This window comes from Nycticebus coucang, chromosome 5 (genome assembly GCF_027406575.1).
Source record: "Nycticebus coucang isolate mNycCou1 chromosome 5, mNycCou1.pri, whole genome shotgun sequence".
NCBI lineage: Eukaryota > Metazoa > Chordata > Mammalia > Primates > Lorisidae > Nycticebus > Nycticebus coucang.
In genome coordinates, this window is record NC_069784.1 from 141,515,183 (window position 1) to 141,530,520 (window position 15,338).

General features: G+C 47.9%; 1 protein-coding gene across 2 annotated transcripts in view; it reads right to left on the reverse strand.

Moving 5' to 3' along the window:
* The window catches only part of WDR27 (WD repeat domain 27), a 165,704-nt gene that overhangs the window by 102,395 nt on the left and 47,971 nt on the right, over window positions 1-15,338 (reverse strand). For both annotated transcript variants that reach the window (XM_053590356.1, XM_053590355.1), the window contains exons 14-16: window positions 6,749-6,827; window positions 4,968-5,048; window positions 3,049-3,149 (exon numbers count right to left, since the gene is read on the reverse strand). In XM_053590356.1, coding sequence (XP_053446331.1) covers window positions 3,049-3,149; window positions 4,968-5,048; window positions 6,749-6,827 — 261 coding nt within the window. The remainder of the gene's footprint in view (window positions 1-3,048; window positions 3,150-4,967; window positions 5,049-6,748; window positions 6,828-15,338) is intronic.

Below are 15,338 nucleotides of genomic sequence, written 5' to 3' on the forward strand. Positions count from 1 at the left end.
CGTCCCAGGACACCCCCACACCCTGCTGTGTCCAGTGTCACACCCCAGGTCACACGTCCCAGGACACCCCCACACCCTGCTGTGTCCGGTCTTACACCCCAGGTCACACGTCCCAGGACACCCCCACACCCTGCTATGTCCGGTCTCATACCCTAGGTCACACGTCCCAGGACACCCCTACACCCTGCTGTGTCCAGTCTCACACCCCAGGTCACACGTCCCAGGACACCCCTACACCCTGCTGTGTCCTGTCCCATGTCCATGAACTACTGAAAGGAAGACTGGCCTAACCAGCTAAAATGCATTCCCCTAAGTTTGTGAAAATTGAGCTCTCTAATAGCAAATGTCTGTCCTCTTCCATTAAAGTGAATGTATTGAGACATCAAAAGGGCATTTCTGATAGTGTGTGTCTAATTTCCAAAAGTTCTTTTTACAGTTGTTTGGCTAGAATTATACAAACAACAACGGGAACTAAGGAACCTTTAGCAGTCAACTGGGAAGTGTGGGGCAGGACCTAGCACTGCAGACCAGTGAGGCCTTCTATCCACCCCAGTGAGGCCCATGTGACGAGAAGAAGAGAGTCAAACAGCGCAGTGACCTGGGTGAGGCAGACGGCAGGTTACAAGCTGCCCCTTGACACTGTCCAGCATCAGTGAGACATGAACACTGAACTCCCAAAGAGAGGTCTGCCGAAGGCAGTCAGCTACACTTGGACACAGACACCAGCCTCAGCATAAGGGAAAACTCCACCCTGCAGGCAGGTCCCATCTGTGGCCGCAGGGCAGGGCCACAGGACAGACAGCAGGGCAGAGCCACAGGGCAGACAGCAGGGTGGAGCCACAGGACAGACAGCAGGGCAGAGCCACAGGACAGACAGCAGGGCAGAGCCACAGGACAGACAGCAGGGTGGAGCCACAGGACAGACAGCAGGGCAGAGCCACAGGACAGAGAGCAGGGCAGAGCCACAGGGCAGACAGCAGGGTGGAGCCATAGGACAGACAGGAGGGCAGAGCCACAGGGCAGACAGCAGGGTGGAGCCACAGGGCAGACAGCAGGGCAGAGCCACAGGGCAGATTAGCAGGGCGGAGCCACAGGACAGACAGCAGGGCAGAGCCAGAGGGCAGATTAGCAGGGTGGAGCCACAGGACAGACAGGAGGGCAGAGCCAGAGGGCAGATTAGCAGGGCGGAGCCACAGGACAGACAGAAGGGCAGAGCCACAGGGCAGATTAGCAGGGCAGAGCCACAGGACAGACAGCAGGGTGGAGCCATAGGACAGACAGGAGGGCAGAGCCAGAGGGCAGATTAGCAGGGCGGAGCCTCAGGACAGACAGCAGGGCAGAGCCACAGGGCAGATTAGCAGGGCGGAGCCACAGGACAGACAGCAGGGCAGAGCCAGAGGGCAGATTAGCAGGGTGGAGCCTCAGGACAGACAGCAGGGCAGAGCCAGAGGGCAGATTAGCAGGGCGGAGCCACAGGACAGACAGCAGGGCAGAGCCACAGGGCAGATTAGCAGGGTGGAGCCTCAGGACAGACAGCAGGGCAGAGCCAGAGGGCAGATAAGCAGGGCGGAGCCACAGGACAGACAGAAGGGCAGAGCCAGAGGGCAGATTAGCAGGGCGGAGCCACAGGACAGACAGCAGGGCAGAGCCACAGGGCAGATTAGCAGGGTGGAGCCACAGGACAGACAGGAGGGCAGAGCCAGAGGGCAGATTAGCAGGGCGGAGCCACAGGACAGACAGAAGGGCAGAGCCACAGGGCAGATTAGCAGGGCGGAGCCACAGGACAGACAGAAGGGCAGAGCCACAGGGCAGATTAGCAGGGCAGAGCCACAGGACAGACAGCAGGGTGGAGCCATAGGACAGACAGGAGGGCAGAGCCAGAGGGCAGATAAGCAGGGCGGAGCCACAGGACAGACAGAAGGGCAGAGCCAGAGGGCAGATTAGCAGGGCGGAGCCAGAGGACAGACAGCAGGGCAGAGCCAGAGGGCAGATTAGCAGGGCAGAGCCACAGGACAGACAGAAGGGCAGAGCCAGAGGGCAGATTAGCAGGGTGGAGCCACAGGACAGACAGCAGGGCAGAGCCAGAGGGCAGATTAGCAGGGTGGAGCCTCAGGACAGACAGCAGGGCAGAGCCAGAGGGCAGATTAGCAGGGCGGAGCCACAGGACAGACAGCAGGGCAGAGCCACAGGGCAGATTAGCAGGGTGGAGCCACAGGACAGACAGCAGGGCAGAGCCACAGGACAGACAGCAGGGCAGAGCCACAGGGCAGATTAGCAGGGCGGAGCCACAGGACAGACAGCAGGGCAGAGCCAGAGGGCAGATTAGCAGGGTGGAGCCTCAGGACAGACAGCAGGGCAGAGCCAGAGGGCAGATTAGCAGGGCGGAGCCTCAGGACAGACAGGAGGGCAGAGCCAGAGGGCAGATTAGCAGGGCGGAGCCACAGGACAGACAGCAGGGCAGAGCCACAGGGCAGATTAGCAGGGCGGAGCCACAGGACAGACAGCAGGGCAGAGCCACAGGGCAGATTAGCAGGGCAGAGCCACAAGACAGACAGCAGGGTGGAGCCATAGGACAGACAGGAGGGCAGAGCCAGAGGGCAGATTAGCAGGGTGGAGCCACAGGGCAGACAGCAGGGCAGCAGCAAGGCAGGTCCACAGGGCAGACAGCAGGCCGGAGCCACAGGGCAGGGCTACAGGACAAGACCAGCACATCCAGCCCATGGGGGTCCAAGGAGCACACTCTAGCCTGCTGTCTTCTCTGTCTACCACAGCCTTGCTGCCTGGCCCATGTTGTAACTTAGGCAGGAGCAATCACAGCACAGCAACCCCAGATGGACTTACAAGTCCAAGTTCAAAGGCTGTGAGTGACACAGGCATCAGTCCCAGCAGAAGTGAGTTGCACTGTAAAAGTCCTAATTTCAACTCTAATCTAGACCAGCTAATCCCATATATCTTTAAGTCACTGTGAGCTTCAAAACATGTTTACAGCACAACAGCTGGCAGGAAAGAGGCTCTCAGGGATTCCGTGAAGCAGACTGAGGCTCATACCTGAGTACTGCACACAGCACACGGCAGCCGGGTGGGGGGCAGCGGCAGCGACCTGCCTGCAGAGCCTGGTTGGCAGAGAATCCTCCAGAGTGTGCTCCTGGCTGAGCAGGGTCAGAAGTAACAAAAATCAAAGTGAGATTAGAAACAAAAAACTGGAAATCAAGTGGGTCTCCCTATTTACAAGTGTAATTTTATTGTTAAATGTGAATATAAACATAAACTCTTACATACAAAATAACTGCAAAATAGGCTTATATTCCATGTTGATTAAAAGGCGTTTTACATGTAAAATAGCAATGACTTGCCGTGTTTAATATAAATGGGTGTGAGCATGGTGATGGTTTGGGCTGAAAGCTCCCAGGGGAGGAGATAGACTCTACCTCCCGTCACACTTTTCAGGGGTCCGGCACTTCTCTGATGCCTCAAATCACCTGCAAATGGCCAACATTTACTTGGAAAACGTCACAGTCCAGGCAAGCTGGGAGACCAGTCCCAACACAGTTCATGACAGTGATGGGACGCCTGGGGACCAAGAACACCTCAGCTTTAGCCTAAAGCCCCACTGCTGAGCCCTGGGGGCCGTGAGCCTGAGGACCAGGTGGAGCCCAGGAGCTAGCCATCTTCCCCACAGTCTCCACAGTACAGTGAGTGCAAGGCAAGGCTGCTACCTGGTCAGAAGTAGGGCAGAGGCACCAGGCAAGGGGCAGACTGGCAGGACAGAAGCTACCTGACCTCAGCATGGCACTAAGCAGTGGGCCTCACTAACAGACCCTGCCTGAGCATGTAGCCGTTATGTTCGTGGACACTGCTAAGCCTGGCCCTGTGGGGCTATCTCACAGCAAAGCCACTCTGTCTTGTGCACACCAGGTTCTTAGGTGTCCAGATAGATGAGTCTTTCTCCGAGCAATGCTTCCTGGACCCGATGTCACCTTGGAGGCTGCACTGTCGTCACTGCCACCTGGCGGACTCCCACAGAACGCCCTCCAGAGCCAACACCTATGAAAGGCCCTGGCTGTGTGCACTGCTGGGCTCCTGGGAAGAAAATGCCGCAGAAAAATACGGGCTCTGGGGGCTCTGTGCTGTGAGCTGCACACCTGTGCACGGAGAATCGGATGCATTTTGCCGTGGGCACAGCCTGAATCCCCACAACCTATTATGCAGAGAGCGGCAGAAAGTGGCAGGAATTGCAAAAAAGTTTACAAGAAAATCAACAAACATGGCTAAAGTCAATGTTCTGGTAAGTGTTTTGGGAAACCTCACAACAGTTCAAATGTGGAATGATGGCTAGTAAGGTGCTATTTTATGCACAGTAGCCCCTGACCTCTCTTCAGATGACACAAGCTTAAGTCTGTAACCTAGCAGTCCCCAAGTCCTCTCTTGGGGGCCGGCATTTCTCTGATGCCTCAAATCACCTGCAAATGGCCGACATTTACCCCCAAAACATCACAGTCCAGGCAGGTCCAGGGGTCCCCAGGCATCTGTGGGGTGCACCCACAGACACATGGATCCCAAGGCCAATGCAGGCCCAGCCTAGGCAGACACAGGGACATTGCTGGACTCACACGCTACCCTCCAGCCTTTCGGAATCTGCCCTGGCCTGTAATTGCCCCAGCACTGCCATCCAGCGATCACGAAGACTCTGGCAAGAGTGACCATTGCCTGCAATATTTCTAAATCTAAATCTTAACAAGGATTAAATATTTAAAAATTAAGGCGGTCAGAATAGAGCATTTGAAAAATGAACGTGAAAGAGAATTAAATGTGGCTACAAGGATTTATCTAAATAATATGTAAACATATCCATGTACATACAAACACATACACAAGCAAGGTCCTATACCTGTTTGGAAAAAAACAAGGTATTAAAAAGGTCCAAGTTATTTCAAATGTACCTCAGATGCCTGAATCAGATTTCATACCGTTTGTAACTGTTCTCGCATTTTGAAGATCTCTTATCATTGTTCTTCTTGCTGTTAGTCTTCGGGGAAAACATAGTAACACTGTGGAAAGAAAACTCCTCTCACTCTCAAAGATTAAGAGTTCTAACTTAAGAAATGTATATTTTACAATTGAAAAGATTTTTATATATATGATTTTATGTATAATATATATGATCACGCATCATTTCACTCATGATTCCATCCAACCATCCATCCCCATCCCTGAACACCCACCTCTCTATCCATCTACCCATCTCTGCACCCACCTGCCTGTGCCTCCATCCACCCATCCACTCCATGTCTCCACCCACCTGAGTCCCACTCACCAGTCCCCCTCACCCACCCATGTCTCCCCCAACTATCCATGTCCACCTTTACCCGTCCATGTCCCCACTCACCCGTCCACGCCCCCCCCACCCATGTCCCCCCTCACCCACCCATATCCCCACTCACCCACCCACCCATGACCCCTCTCACCCGTCCACGTCCCCCCTCACCGACCCATGTCCCCCCTCACCCACCCATATCCCCACTCACCCACCCACCCATGACCCCTCTCACCCGTCCATGTCCCCACGCACCCACCCATGACCCTACTTACCATCCACATCCCCACCCACCCACCCATGTCCCTACTCCTCCATCCACATCTCCACTCACCCACCCACCTGCGTCCCCACTCACCCACCCGGGTCCCTTATCACTGTCCATGTCCCCACTATCCGTGTCTCCCTCCACCTCCCCCCCAATGCAGGTGCCTTAGGAGAGGCCTGAGGTGCCAGTGCCAACACAGGCACAGGGAGGTTACAGGACAGACAGTGAGTAAAGCAAGTCTTTCTGGCCAGAGAGAAAGCAGCACCAGAAAGGCTTGCAGTGGAGGCTGTAGTTTTACACAGAGCAGAGCCCTGGGCTAGGGTCAGGTGGGCTCTTGGTGGAGGTGGCACAGTGGGGAGAGCTCAGCCTGCCCCGAGTGCAGGTCCCTGGTGTCAACAGCAGGAGGAAGGGGGTCAGTCCGTATTGACAGAAAAGTCAAATTCTCCTTTAAGAAATCAGCTGAGAAGGATGAGGGACTGTGGGGCCTTGCTCAGTTTCCCAGCCCCGTTTTGCACCTCCTCCCAGAAGAGGTGCTGACCATGCTGCATGTCCAGCTCCCCCTGCTGCAGCACAGCTGTGTTCCCAGGACACCTCCTCCCAGAAGAGGTGCTGACCAGGCTGCATGTCCAGCTCCTCCTGCTGCAGCACAGCTGTGTTCCCAGGACACCTCCTCCCAGAAGAGGTACTGACCAGGCTGCATGTCCAGCTCCTCCTGCTGCAGCACAGCTGTGTTCCCAGGACACCTCTTCCCAGAAGAGGTACTGACCAGGCTGCATGTCCAGCTCCTCCTGCTGCAGCACAGCTGTGTTCCCAGGACACCTCCTCCCAGAAGAGGTGCTGACCATGCTGCATGTCCAGCTCCCCCTGCTGCAGCACAGCTGTGTTCCCAGGACACCTCCTCCCAGAAGAGGTGCTGACCAGGCTGCATGTCCAGCTCCTCCTGCTGCAGCACAGCTGTGTTCCCAGGAAGGGCAGTGACTCGGGCCCCATGAGCCATGTCACACTAAAGCCTCATCACCCTCACCAGCGCATGAGCAGGGACCTGTCCTCACTAGGACTCCGCGCAGACCCCAGGCCCTGAACACAGTTGGACACTGCTGCAGCCAATACTGCTTCAGTGGCTGTGACACTCCGGGGGCTACGTCCTTGGTGGCCCGAGCACTCACCGTGGCGCCAACCCATAGCCTGATGACCGGACAGTGCTGTGGAAAACCAGGGGCTGGTCCTGTGTGCTGTGCCGAGCAGCTGAGAAATGATTTTAAAGAGGAAACAAACACCTGATGTTACAATCTCATCTCTAAAAACAAAAATTCACACAGTAGAATGAGTTTCTGACCAACAAAATTAAGAGGTTTCATTCCTGAAGTCAATCAAACCAACCAATATCAGCAAAAGATTAAATCAAGAGGATTAAAAGTATAAGAAAATAAGATAAGTTTGTGCTCATTCCTTAAGTTACAGTAAATTGCAGCACATTTAAAACTATGTATTACAGATACTCAGGGACGGAACACAGCTCTCCATTGGGACACTGGCAACATGGACACTGGTCCCTGCCTGGCAGAGACCCTGGAGCAGGTAGAGCTCCCTGCTGCTCCAGAACTCAGCCCTGGTCCCTGGGACAAAGAGCCACCGAGGAGCAAGGACCCGACAAACTGGTGATGGGCACAGCCTCTCTACAACAGAAATCTCAATTATCTTAAATTAATTCAAATTTAATTTTAAGGTTTTTGTTTATCATGAGCCAGAATAATAAAATAAGCTATTAATATCAGTACATTTTAATGGCAATAAAACTTCTTGCCCTATTTTTAACATACTATACATTTTGCACAGTACTGACAGTTGATAAAAACACCAAACTAACTTTACAAATGTCAAAGTGCTTTTTGACTAAATATAGTTTTACCAGACCTGTTTATTTTTGCATAAACTTAATACTTGGTATTCAGTGTGACTATTCTGTACACAATTATAAAATAGCTTTAGAAAATGTATAACTATATAATACAAATTATAAAAATAGCTCTTTCATTATTTTAGGGAGGGGTCTCACTATGTGGCCCAGGCTGGGCTGGAATAATCCTCCCGAGTCACCTCTGGTATAGCTGGGACCCTAGACATACCAATGCACTCAGCTTCCTCTTTGTTTTTTTAAGTAAAAAAAAAAAAAAAACACCTCAGTTCTGCTTTAAGTACTATTTAAAACCTGATGACCTGCACCTCATTCCCATCAAGAACTATGTGACCCTCGTAAGCAGAGTATTAAACCAACATTGTGGATATCTCCCTTTGCCACATCCAAGTCTGAGGGATGACTGGGACCCAGGGGGCCCTGTCTCTGCCCTGGGCCCAGACCTGGAACGGGGGGGTCTAGGGACAAGCCCCATCCAGAGACGGGGCCCAAAAGGGATGACTCAGACTGAGGAGAACCAGAAACCAAGGAGACAAAGGGGAAAATCCTCCCAAGGAAAATAAAATGCTGGCAAAATGGGAAATAGTTTCAGAATAAAAAAATAAAGTTATAGGTATATTAGTATACTTCATTATGAGAATGTCTTAAAAGTATCAGAATAAAGTTCATAAATATATAATTGTATATTATCTTTATAAACACATTGAGCATTAAAATACAACAGCTCTTCCTCCGTCACTTACATATTCTGTTTATATTGTTCCTATTACGCTTTTGTAAGTAGAGGAATGCAGATTTTGTGCAGACGTGTGATCTTCACACATAAAATTATTCTGAGATTAATTTAATTAAGCAACTGATTCAAAAACATTGTTTACATTGCACAATGGGAAGGTTCTTTTTCTATTTCTTTTTTAAATTTCAGATTAATAGAAGGGTACAAATGTTTAGGTTACATTTCTAAAGTTCAAGTTGTAGTTGAGCCCTTTCCCCAGCAGGTGTGTTGAACACCTTCACACTGTGCATTTAGGTTCTTAATACTACTGAACCATACATGTAAAATATGATTAAAATAATAAATTTTATTTATATATATTTTACAATTTTTAAAAAAGCATAAATGAGCAGGGGGCAGATCAAGATGGCTGATCAGAAACCTCCACCAATGGTTCCTCTGCACAAAACCAAGTTCAACAAGTGTCCACTCAAGCCACTGCCTTTAGAAGAACAAAAAATCAGGTAAGCCATCACAGCACCTGGCTTGACATAATGGCAAGTACAGAGGCATTGAGAGGGCAGAAACGACAGCCCACATGTCCCGCGTAGCCCTGCCCGTCCCCCACTAAGTGGAATTGAGAACCTGTGTGCTGGGGGAGGGCAGTGAAGTGATTGGGGGACTTTGCATTAAAACTTGGGGCTGCCCTGGCACAGGGGTCACAGGCACAGGGCAGAACCTGCCAGTGCCCGTGGAAGGAGCATTTAGGACAGCCTTGCCAGAGGATAATTCTCTGCCCCGAAGCCCAAGTTCTGTTCTTGGCTAGCCCACCACCACTAGCAAAGGTAGCCCTGGACTAAATGCCTAAGATAATCAGGCCATGAAGATTGTAGTCCTTGGGCAATTGCTGTGGCTGCACTGGCTTAGAGCCAGTGGATGTGGGGTGCATGGGACCCAGTAAGACACTAGTGGTGGCAGTCAAGCCAGTGCTGTGTCATCCCTCAACTCCAGGCAGAGCAGCTCAGGGAGACTTCTTCCATGTGGGGAAAGGAAAGGGAAGAGCTCAGAGGACTTTGTTTTACAACTTGGGTACCAGCTAAGCCACAATAAAGTAGCGCCAAGCACATTCCTAAGGCCCCTGAGTCCAGGCCTTACTTTCTGAATGGTACTTCTGGACCTACCCTAGGCCACAAGGAAACATGCCCTGAAGGGAAGGACCCAGGCACCACCTGCTGATGAATAAACATCACAGGTGGCCAAGGAGCAGTCACCACAAGCTTTAGGTGAGACTGAGCTGGCTTCAGTGACCTGGAACTGGTGGTCGCAAGGAAGTGCCCACATAACTTTTCCCCTAACTCCAACAGCCCAGCGCAGAGAGGGAGAGACTTTGCCTAGTAATCCAGGGAATTTCCCAAGTTCACCAAGATGGTGCCACCAGGCGTCTATAAGAGTCACAGCATTACTGGGCTCGGGGCACCCCCAGCACTGATATGAAAGCAGTGACAAAAGTAGAGCACAACACTCAATTCTTTCTGAGTATCTGGAAAGCCTTCTCAGGAAGGACGGATTCAAAACAAGCCCAGACTGCACAGATTAAAGGAAACATCTCTTCACAAACCAGACATCAACAGACATCCCACAAGCATTAAGAACATCCAGGAAAACGTGACCTCATCAAATGACTAATGGAGACAGGTGAGCTTTCTCACAAAGAATTCAAAAGAACTGTCCTGAAGCTCAGTGAACTTCAAGGCAATATAGAGAAGGAATCCAGAAGCCAATCAGAAAAACTTTAAAAAGAGGTTGAAATAATATTTTTTAAAAAACGCAGAAATTCTGTATTTAAGAATTCTGGACAGACTGAGAAATGCACTGGAGTCTCTCAAGAGCAGAACTGAACAAGCATAAGAAAGAATTGGCCAGGTTGAGACAAGCTATTTGAAAATACATGATCAGGCTCGTGCCGGCCACATACAGTGGGGCTGGTGGGTTCGAACCCAGCCCAGGCCTGCTAAACACCAATGACAACTACAACCAAAAAAACAGCAGGGCATCGTGGCAGGTGCCTGCAGTCCCAGCTGATGGGGAAGCTAAGGCAAGAGAATCACTTAAGCCAAAGAGTTTGAGGTTGCTGTGAGCTGTGATACCACAAGGACAACATAGTGAGACTCTGTGAAGGAAGGGAGGAAGGAAGGAAGGAAGGAAGGGAAATACATGATCACAAAAGGAAAAATAAAAAAGAATGAAGAAATGAAGTCTGCCTACAAGACCTAGAAAATATCCTCAAAAGGGAAAATCTAAGAATTATTGGCCTTAAAGAGGAAGTAGGAAAAGATATTGGGGTAGAAAGTTTTTTTGAAGAATTAATAACACAGAACTTTCTAAACATAGAGAAAAATATCATTATTTGGGTTTAAGAAGGTCATAGAGAAACCCAAGCAGATCTAACCTAAAAAGACTACCTCAAGGCATTTGATAATTAGCCCCCAAAGATAATGAATAAGGAAAAGATCCTAAAGGAAACAAGAAAAAAGAAAACAAAAATAACACTAAAAATGAGCACCAATACGCCTGGTCACAGAGGAAACTCAGTGAAACTCGCAGCCCAGAAGAGAGTGGCCTGTCACACTCAAAGTGCCGAAGGAAAAACCTTAACCTTAGAATATTACACCTTGCAAAAATATCCCTCAAACATGAAGGAGAAATAAAGACTTCCCCAAGCAAACAAAAGCTGAGAGATTTCATCCACACCAGACCTGTCCTACAAGAAATCTGAAAGTTGTCTATCGGAAAGAAAACGAGGTTAATGAACAGCAAGAAATCATCGGAAGGCAAACAGCTCACTGGCAACAGCAACACAAATACTGTATATTCTACCGCTGTCATTGTGGTGTAGGAACCATTTTTATCTTCAGTAGAAAGACCAAAAGACAAACTTATCAAAAACAACTACACCAACTTTTTGTTAGTTAATATAAAAAGATACACTGGCAACAATAAAATTTAAAAAACGGGCAGAGATGGAGTTAAAGGGTAGAATTTCTGTTAGATTTCTCTTTGCTTACTTGCTTATTTAAGCAGAGTTGCCATATGTTTGAAATAATTGGTTATAACATGTTTTTTATAAGCCTCACAGCAACCTCAAATCAAAAAGCCTACAACAGATACACAAGAAATAAAAATATGCTGCCAGAGAAAATCACTTTTAACAAAGGAAGACAGGAAGTCAGAAAGAAAGGACGGAACAAATCAAATGACAACACAGTGGTAAGTCTTCACCTACCAATAAACAACACTGAATGTGAATGAACTACACTTTCCAGTCAAAACATAGAAAGTAACTGAATGGATTAAAAAATAAGAGCCAACTATGTTGTCTGCAAGAAACACACTGCACCTCTAAAAACACACAAAGACTGAAAATAAAGGGGCAGAAAAAGATATTCTGTGCAAATGGAAACCAAAACTGAGGAGGAGCAGCAGCTATACTTTTATCAGATGAAATAGATTTCAAGAAAAAAAGTCTAAAAAGAGACAAAGAAGGTCATTGTAAATGATAAAGGAGCCAATTTGACAAGAAGATGTAACAATTCTAAATATATGTGCAGAGCTAAGGGAGAGATACCCCACCCAACACAGGGATTGCTGGAGACCTCACTAAGCCGGTCAGCACCGGACAAACCACCCCGCGGAGAATCAACAAAGAAGCACTGGACGGAATCTGCCCTGCAGACCATGTGCACCTAACAGACCTCAACAGAATGTCTCATCCAACAACTACAGAAGACGTGTTCTTCTCCTCAGCTCACGGGTCACTCTCAGGGACAGACTACACATAAATCAGGCCACAAAAAATGTCTCAAGAAATTTTTAAAAACTGAAATCACACCAAGTATTTTCTTTGATCACAATGGAATAAAACTAGAAATCAACAATGAGAGGAACGTAGAAAATACACAAACCCCTGGAAATTAACCATTATGCTTCTGAATGACTAGTGGGTCAATCAAGAGATTTAGAAGAAAATTTAAACATTTCTCAAAACAAACGAAAATAAAAACACAACATATCAAAACCTATGGGATGCAACAAAGGCAGTAATAAGAGGAAAGTTATAGCAAGAAGGGCGTACATTAAAAAAAAAAAAATAGAAAAGCTTCAAATAAACAACCTAAAGATGCATCCTAAAGAACCAGGAAAATAAGAGCAAACAAAACCCAAAATTAGTAAAGAAATAATAAAGATCAGAGCAGAAATAAATGAAACTGAAGCCAAAATAACAATACAAAAGATCAAAGAAACAAAAAATTGGCTTTTTGAAAAGATAAACAAAACTGACGTACCTTTAGTTGGACCACCTAAGGGAAAAAAGAGAGAGAAGACCCAGATAAACAAAATCAGAGTTGGAAAAGGAGATATCGCAAGTGATACTGCAGAAATCCAAAGTCTCCTTAGAGACTATGAGAAGCAACTCGATGCCAATGAGTTGGAAAACCTAGAAGAAATGGATAAATTCCTAGACCCACACAACCTACCGAGAATGAACGAGGAAGAAACCAAAAACAAGTAATGAGATGGAAACAGTAACTAAATTCTCCCATCAAAGAAAAGCCCAGGACTGGACGGCATCACTGCTGAGTTCCACTAAGCATTCAAGGAAGAACTTATATCAATCCTGCTTAAACTATTCAAAAAAATTGAGGAGGGATACTCCCAAACTCTTTTTACAAGGCCTATGTCACCCTGATACCAAAACCAAACAAAGACATAACGAAAAGGAAACTAGAGGCCAATATCTCTGATGAACAAAGATGCAAAAATCCTTAACAAAACAAGAGCAAACCAATTCCAATTGACACATTAAAAAGATTATTCATCTTGATCCAGTGAGATTCATCTGGGAGGCAGAGATGATTCAAATATGCAAATCGACTGATGTGATACGTCATATCATGTAACACAAGACAGAAACCATATGATCATTACAAGTGATGGTATAAAAGCATTTGATAAAATTCAACATCCCTTCATGATAAAAATAATTCTCAGAAAATTGGTCATAGGAAGAACTTACCTCAACACAATGTAAGTCATGTGTGACAGACCCACAGGGACTGTCACCCTGAGCAGGGAGAACAGAAAGCCTCTCCCCTAAGACCTGGAGCAAGTCACAGGCACCCACTGGAGCCTCTGTCATCCCAGAGTGCTGAGAGTTCTGCCTAGAGCAATCCGTCAAGAGAAACAAAGAAAGGGTGCCCGAATTTAACAGGAAGAAGCCAAATTATCCTTGTTTGCAGACCGTATGATCTCATATCTAGAGAAACCTAAAGATACCACAAAAACTATTAGAACTGATAAATTCAGTGAAGTTGCAGGATACAAAATCAACATACAAAAGTCAGCAGCATTTCTATATGCCGCCCAGTAAGCAATCTGAACAAGAAACTAAGAAAGTAATCTCGTTAACAATAGCCACAGATAAAGTAAAATACTCAGGAATAAACGTAACCGTAGAAGTGAAAGATCTCTACAATGAAAACTATAAAACATTGATGAAAGAAAATGAGGAGGACTCACAAAAACAAACAAACAAACGAAAACAGAAAGATAGTCCACGCTCGTGGACTGGACAAATCATATTGTTGAAATGTCTGTGCTATCTAAAGCCATCCACAGATTCAATGCAATGCTCATCAAAATACCAATGATCCTCTTCACAAAAAAATTTTTTAAAATCCTACAATGTATATGGAACCACAAAAGACCCAGAACAGATAAAACCCTCCTGAGCAAAAAGAACCAAACTGGAGGAATCACATTACCCGACTTCAGCACGTTCCTGGAACACAGACCAGTAGAACAGAATAGAAAACACAGAAATAAAGGCGCAGATGCACAGTGAACTCACCTTCCACAGAGTTGCCAAGGACTTAGGGTGGGGAAGCACAATCTCTTCAACCAATGGTGCTGGAAAAACTGGATATCCACATGCAGACAAAGGAAACCAGACACTCATCTCTTGCCGTATAGAAAACCCAAATCAAAATGGATTAAAGAGTTAACCCTAAGACCTGAAACTATGAAACTACTAAAAGAAAACACTGGGGAGATGCTTCTGGACATCAGTCTGTGCAAAGACTCCGAGTGACAGAGCCAGAGCAAACCAGAAGACCGTGCCCTTTCACCAGGACAGTGCTGGCACCAGGAAGTGGAGACAGGTGTGAAGAGCATTGGCCAGGCCTGTGACAGTGGCTGAGCAACAACACGACACATGTGACTGTGAGCAGGACAAGTTTGTAGGACTTAGTGACAGCAAGTGTGGGTGACGACAAAGGAAACAGTAAGCAGGGGTGACCCAGAGAGTCCCAGTCTGACCCGGAAGTAGATGGAATGCTCTGGACCCAGATGTGGGGAGGGAAATAGACATGGCAGAAAGAGAAAGGGATAAATAAGAAAAGAATTGTTAAGATGACTTCCACCAGAACTGAATCCCACCAAGTAATTGCAACTCTGATCCTCTCTAAAATGGGGGCAAAAATATACCTGTGGTTGGAGAGAGCGAAGTCTGCCTTGGGGCATTATCTGTGCCTGGGTAGCCATGAGTGTGGGGGAAAGTTCTGGAAGAAGATAAGAGAGCCCCTGAGAGTCAGGCTGAAGGACAGCAGAGACTGAAAGGGGCCAGGGAACGGAAGGAGGGGAGATAGTGAACTGAGTAGCCAGAAGACCAGGACCCACCTGAGCTCAGAAACCAAGGAGCGAGAGCCCAAACCAGGACATACCACAGTGAAAAGGCCTGCTGTACAGTGGGGGGACAGCACTCCCCAGACCTGGAAGCTGGGGTCATCACTGTCCTATCCCAGACGCACTACAGGTGCACAGATGGTTCAAACCACACTGTTAGGGGTGAAGAGCAAATGAGATACCAGAAAAGGGAAAGAAGTTATGGACAGCAGGATTTCACAGTGTGGAGATGGATGGAGAGTCCAGGATGCTGACCACAGCCTGTCCTGGGCACAGGAGAGACCAGGGCAGGGGCCCTCCTGTGATGCTGACCACAGCCTGTGCTGGGGACTGAAGAGGCCAGGGCAGGGCCCTCCTGTGGGTGGGATTTCTGCTGTGGCAAGGA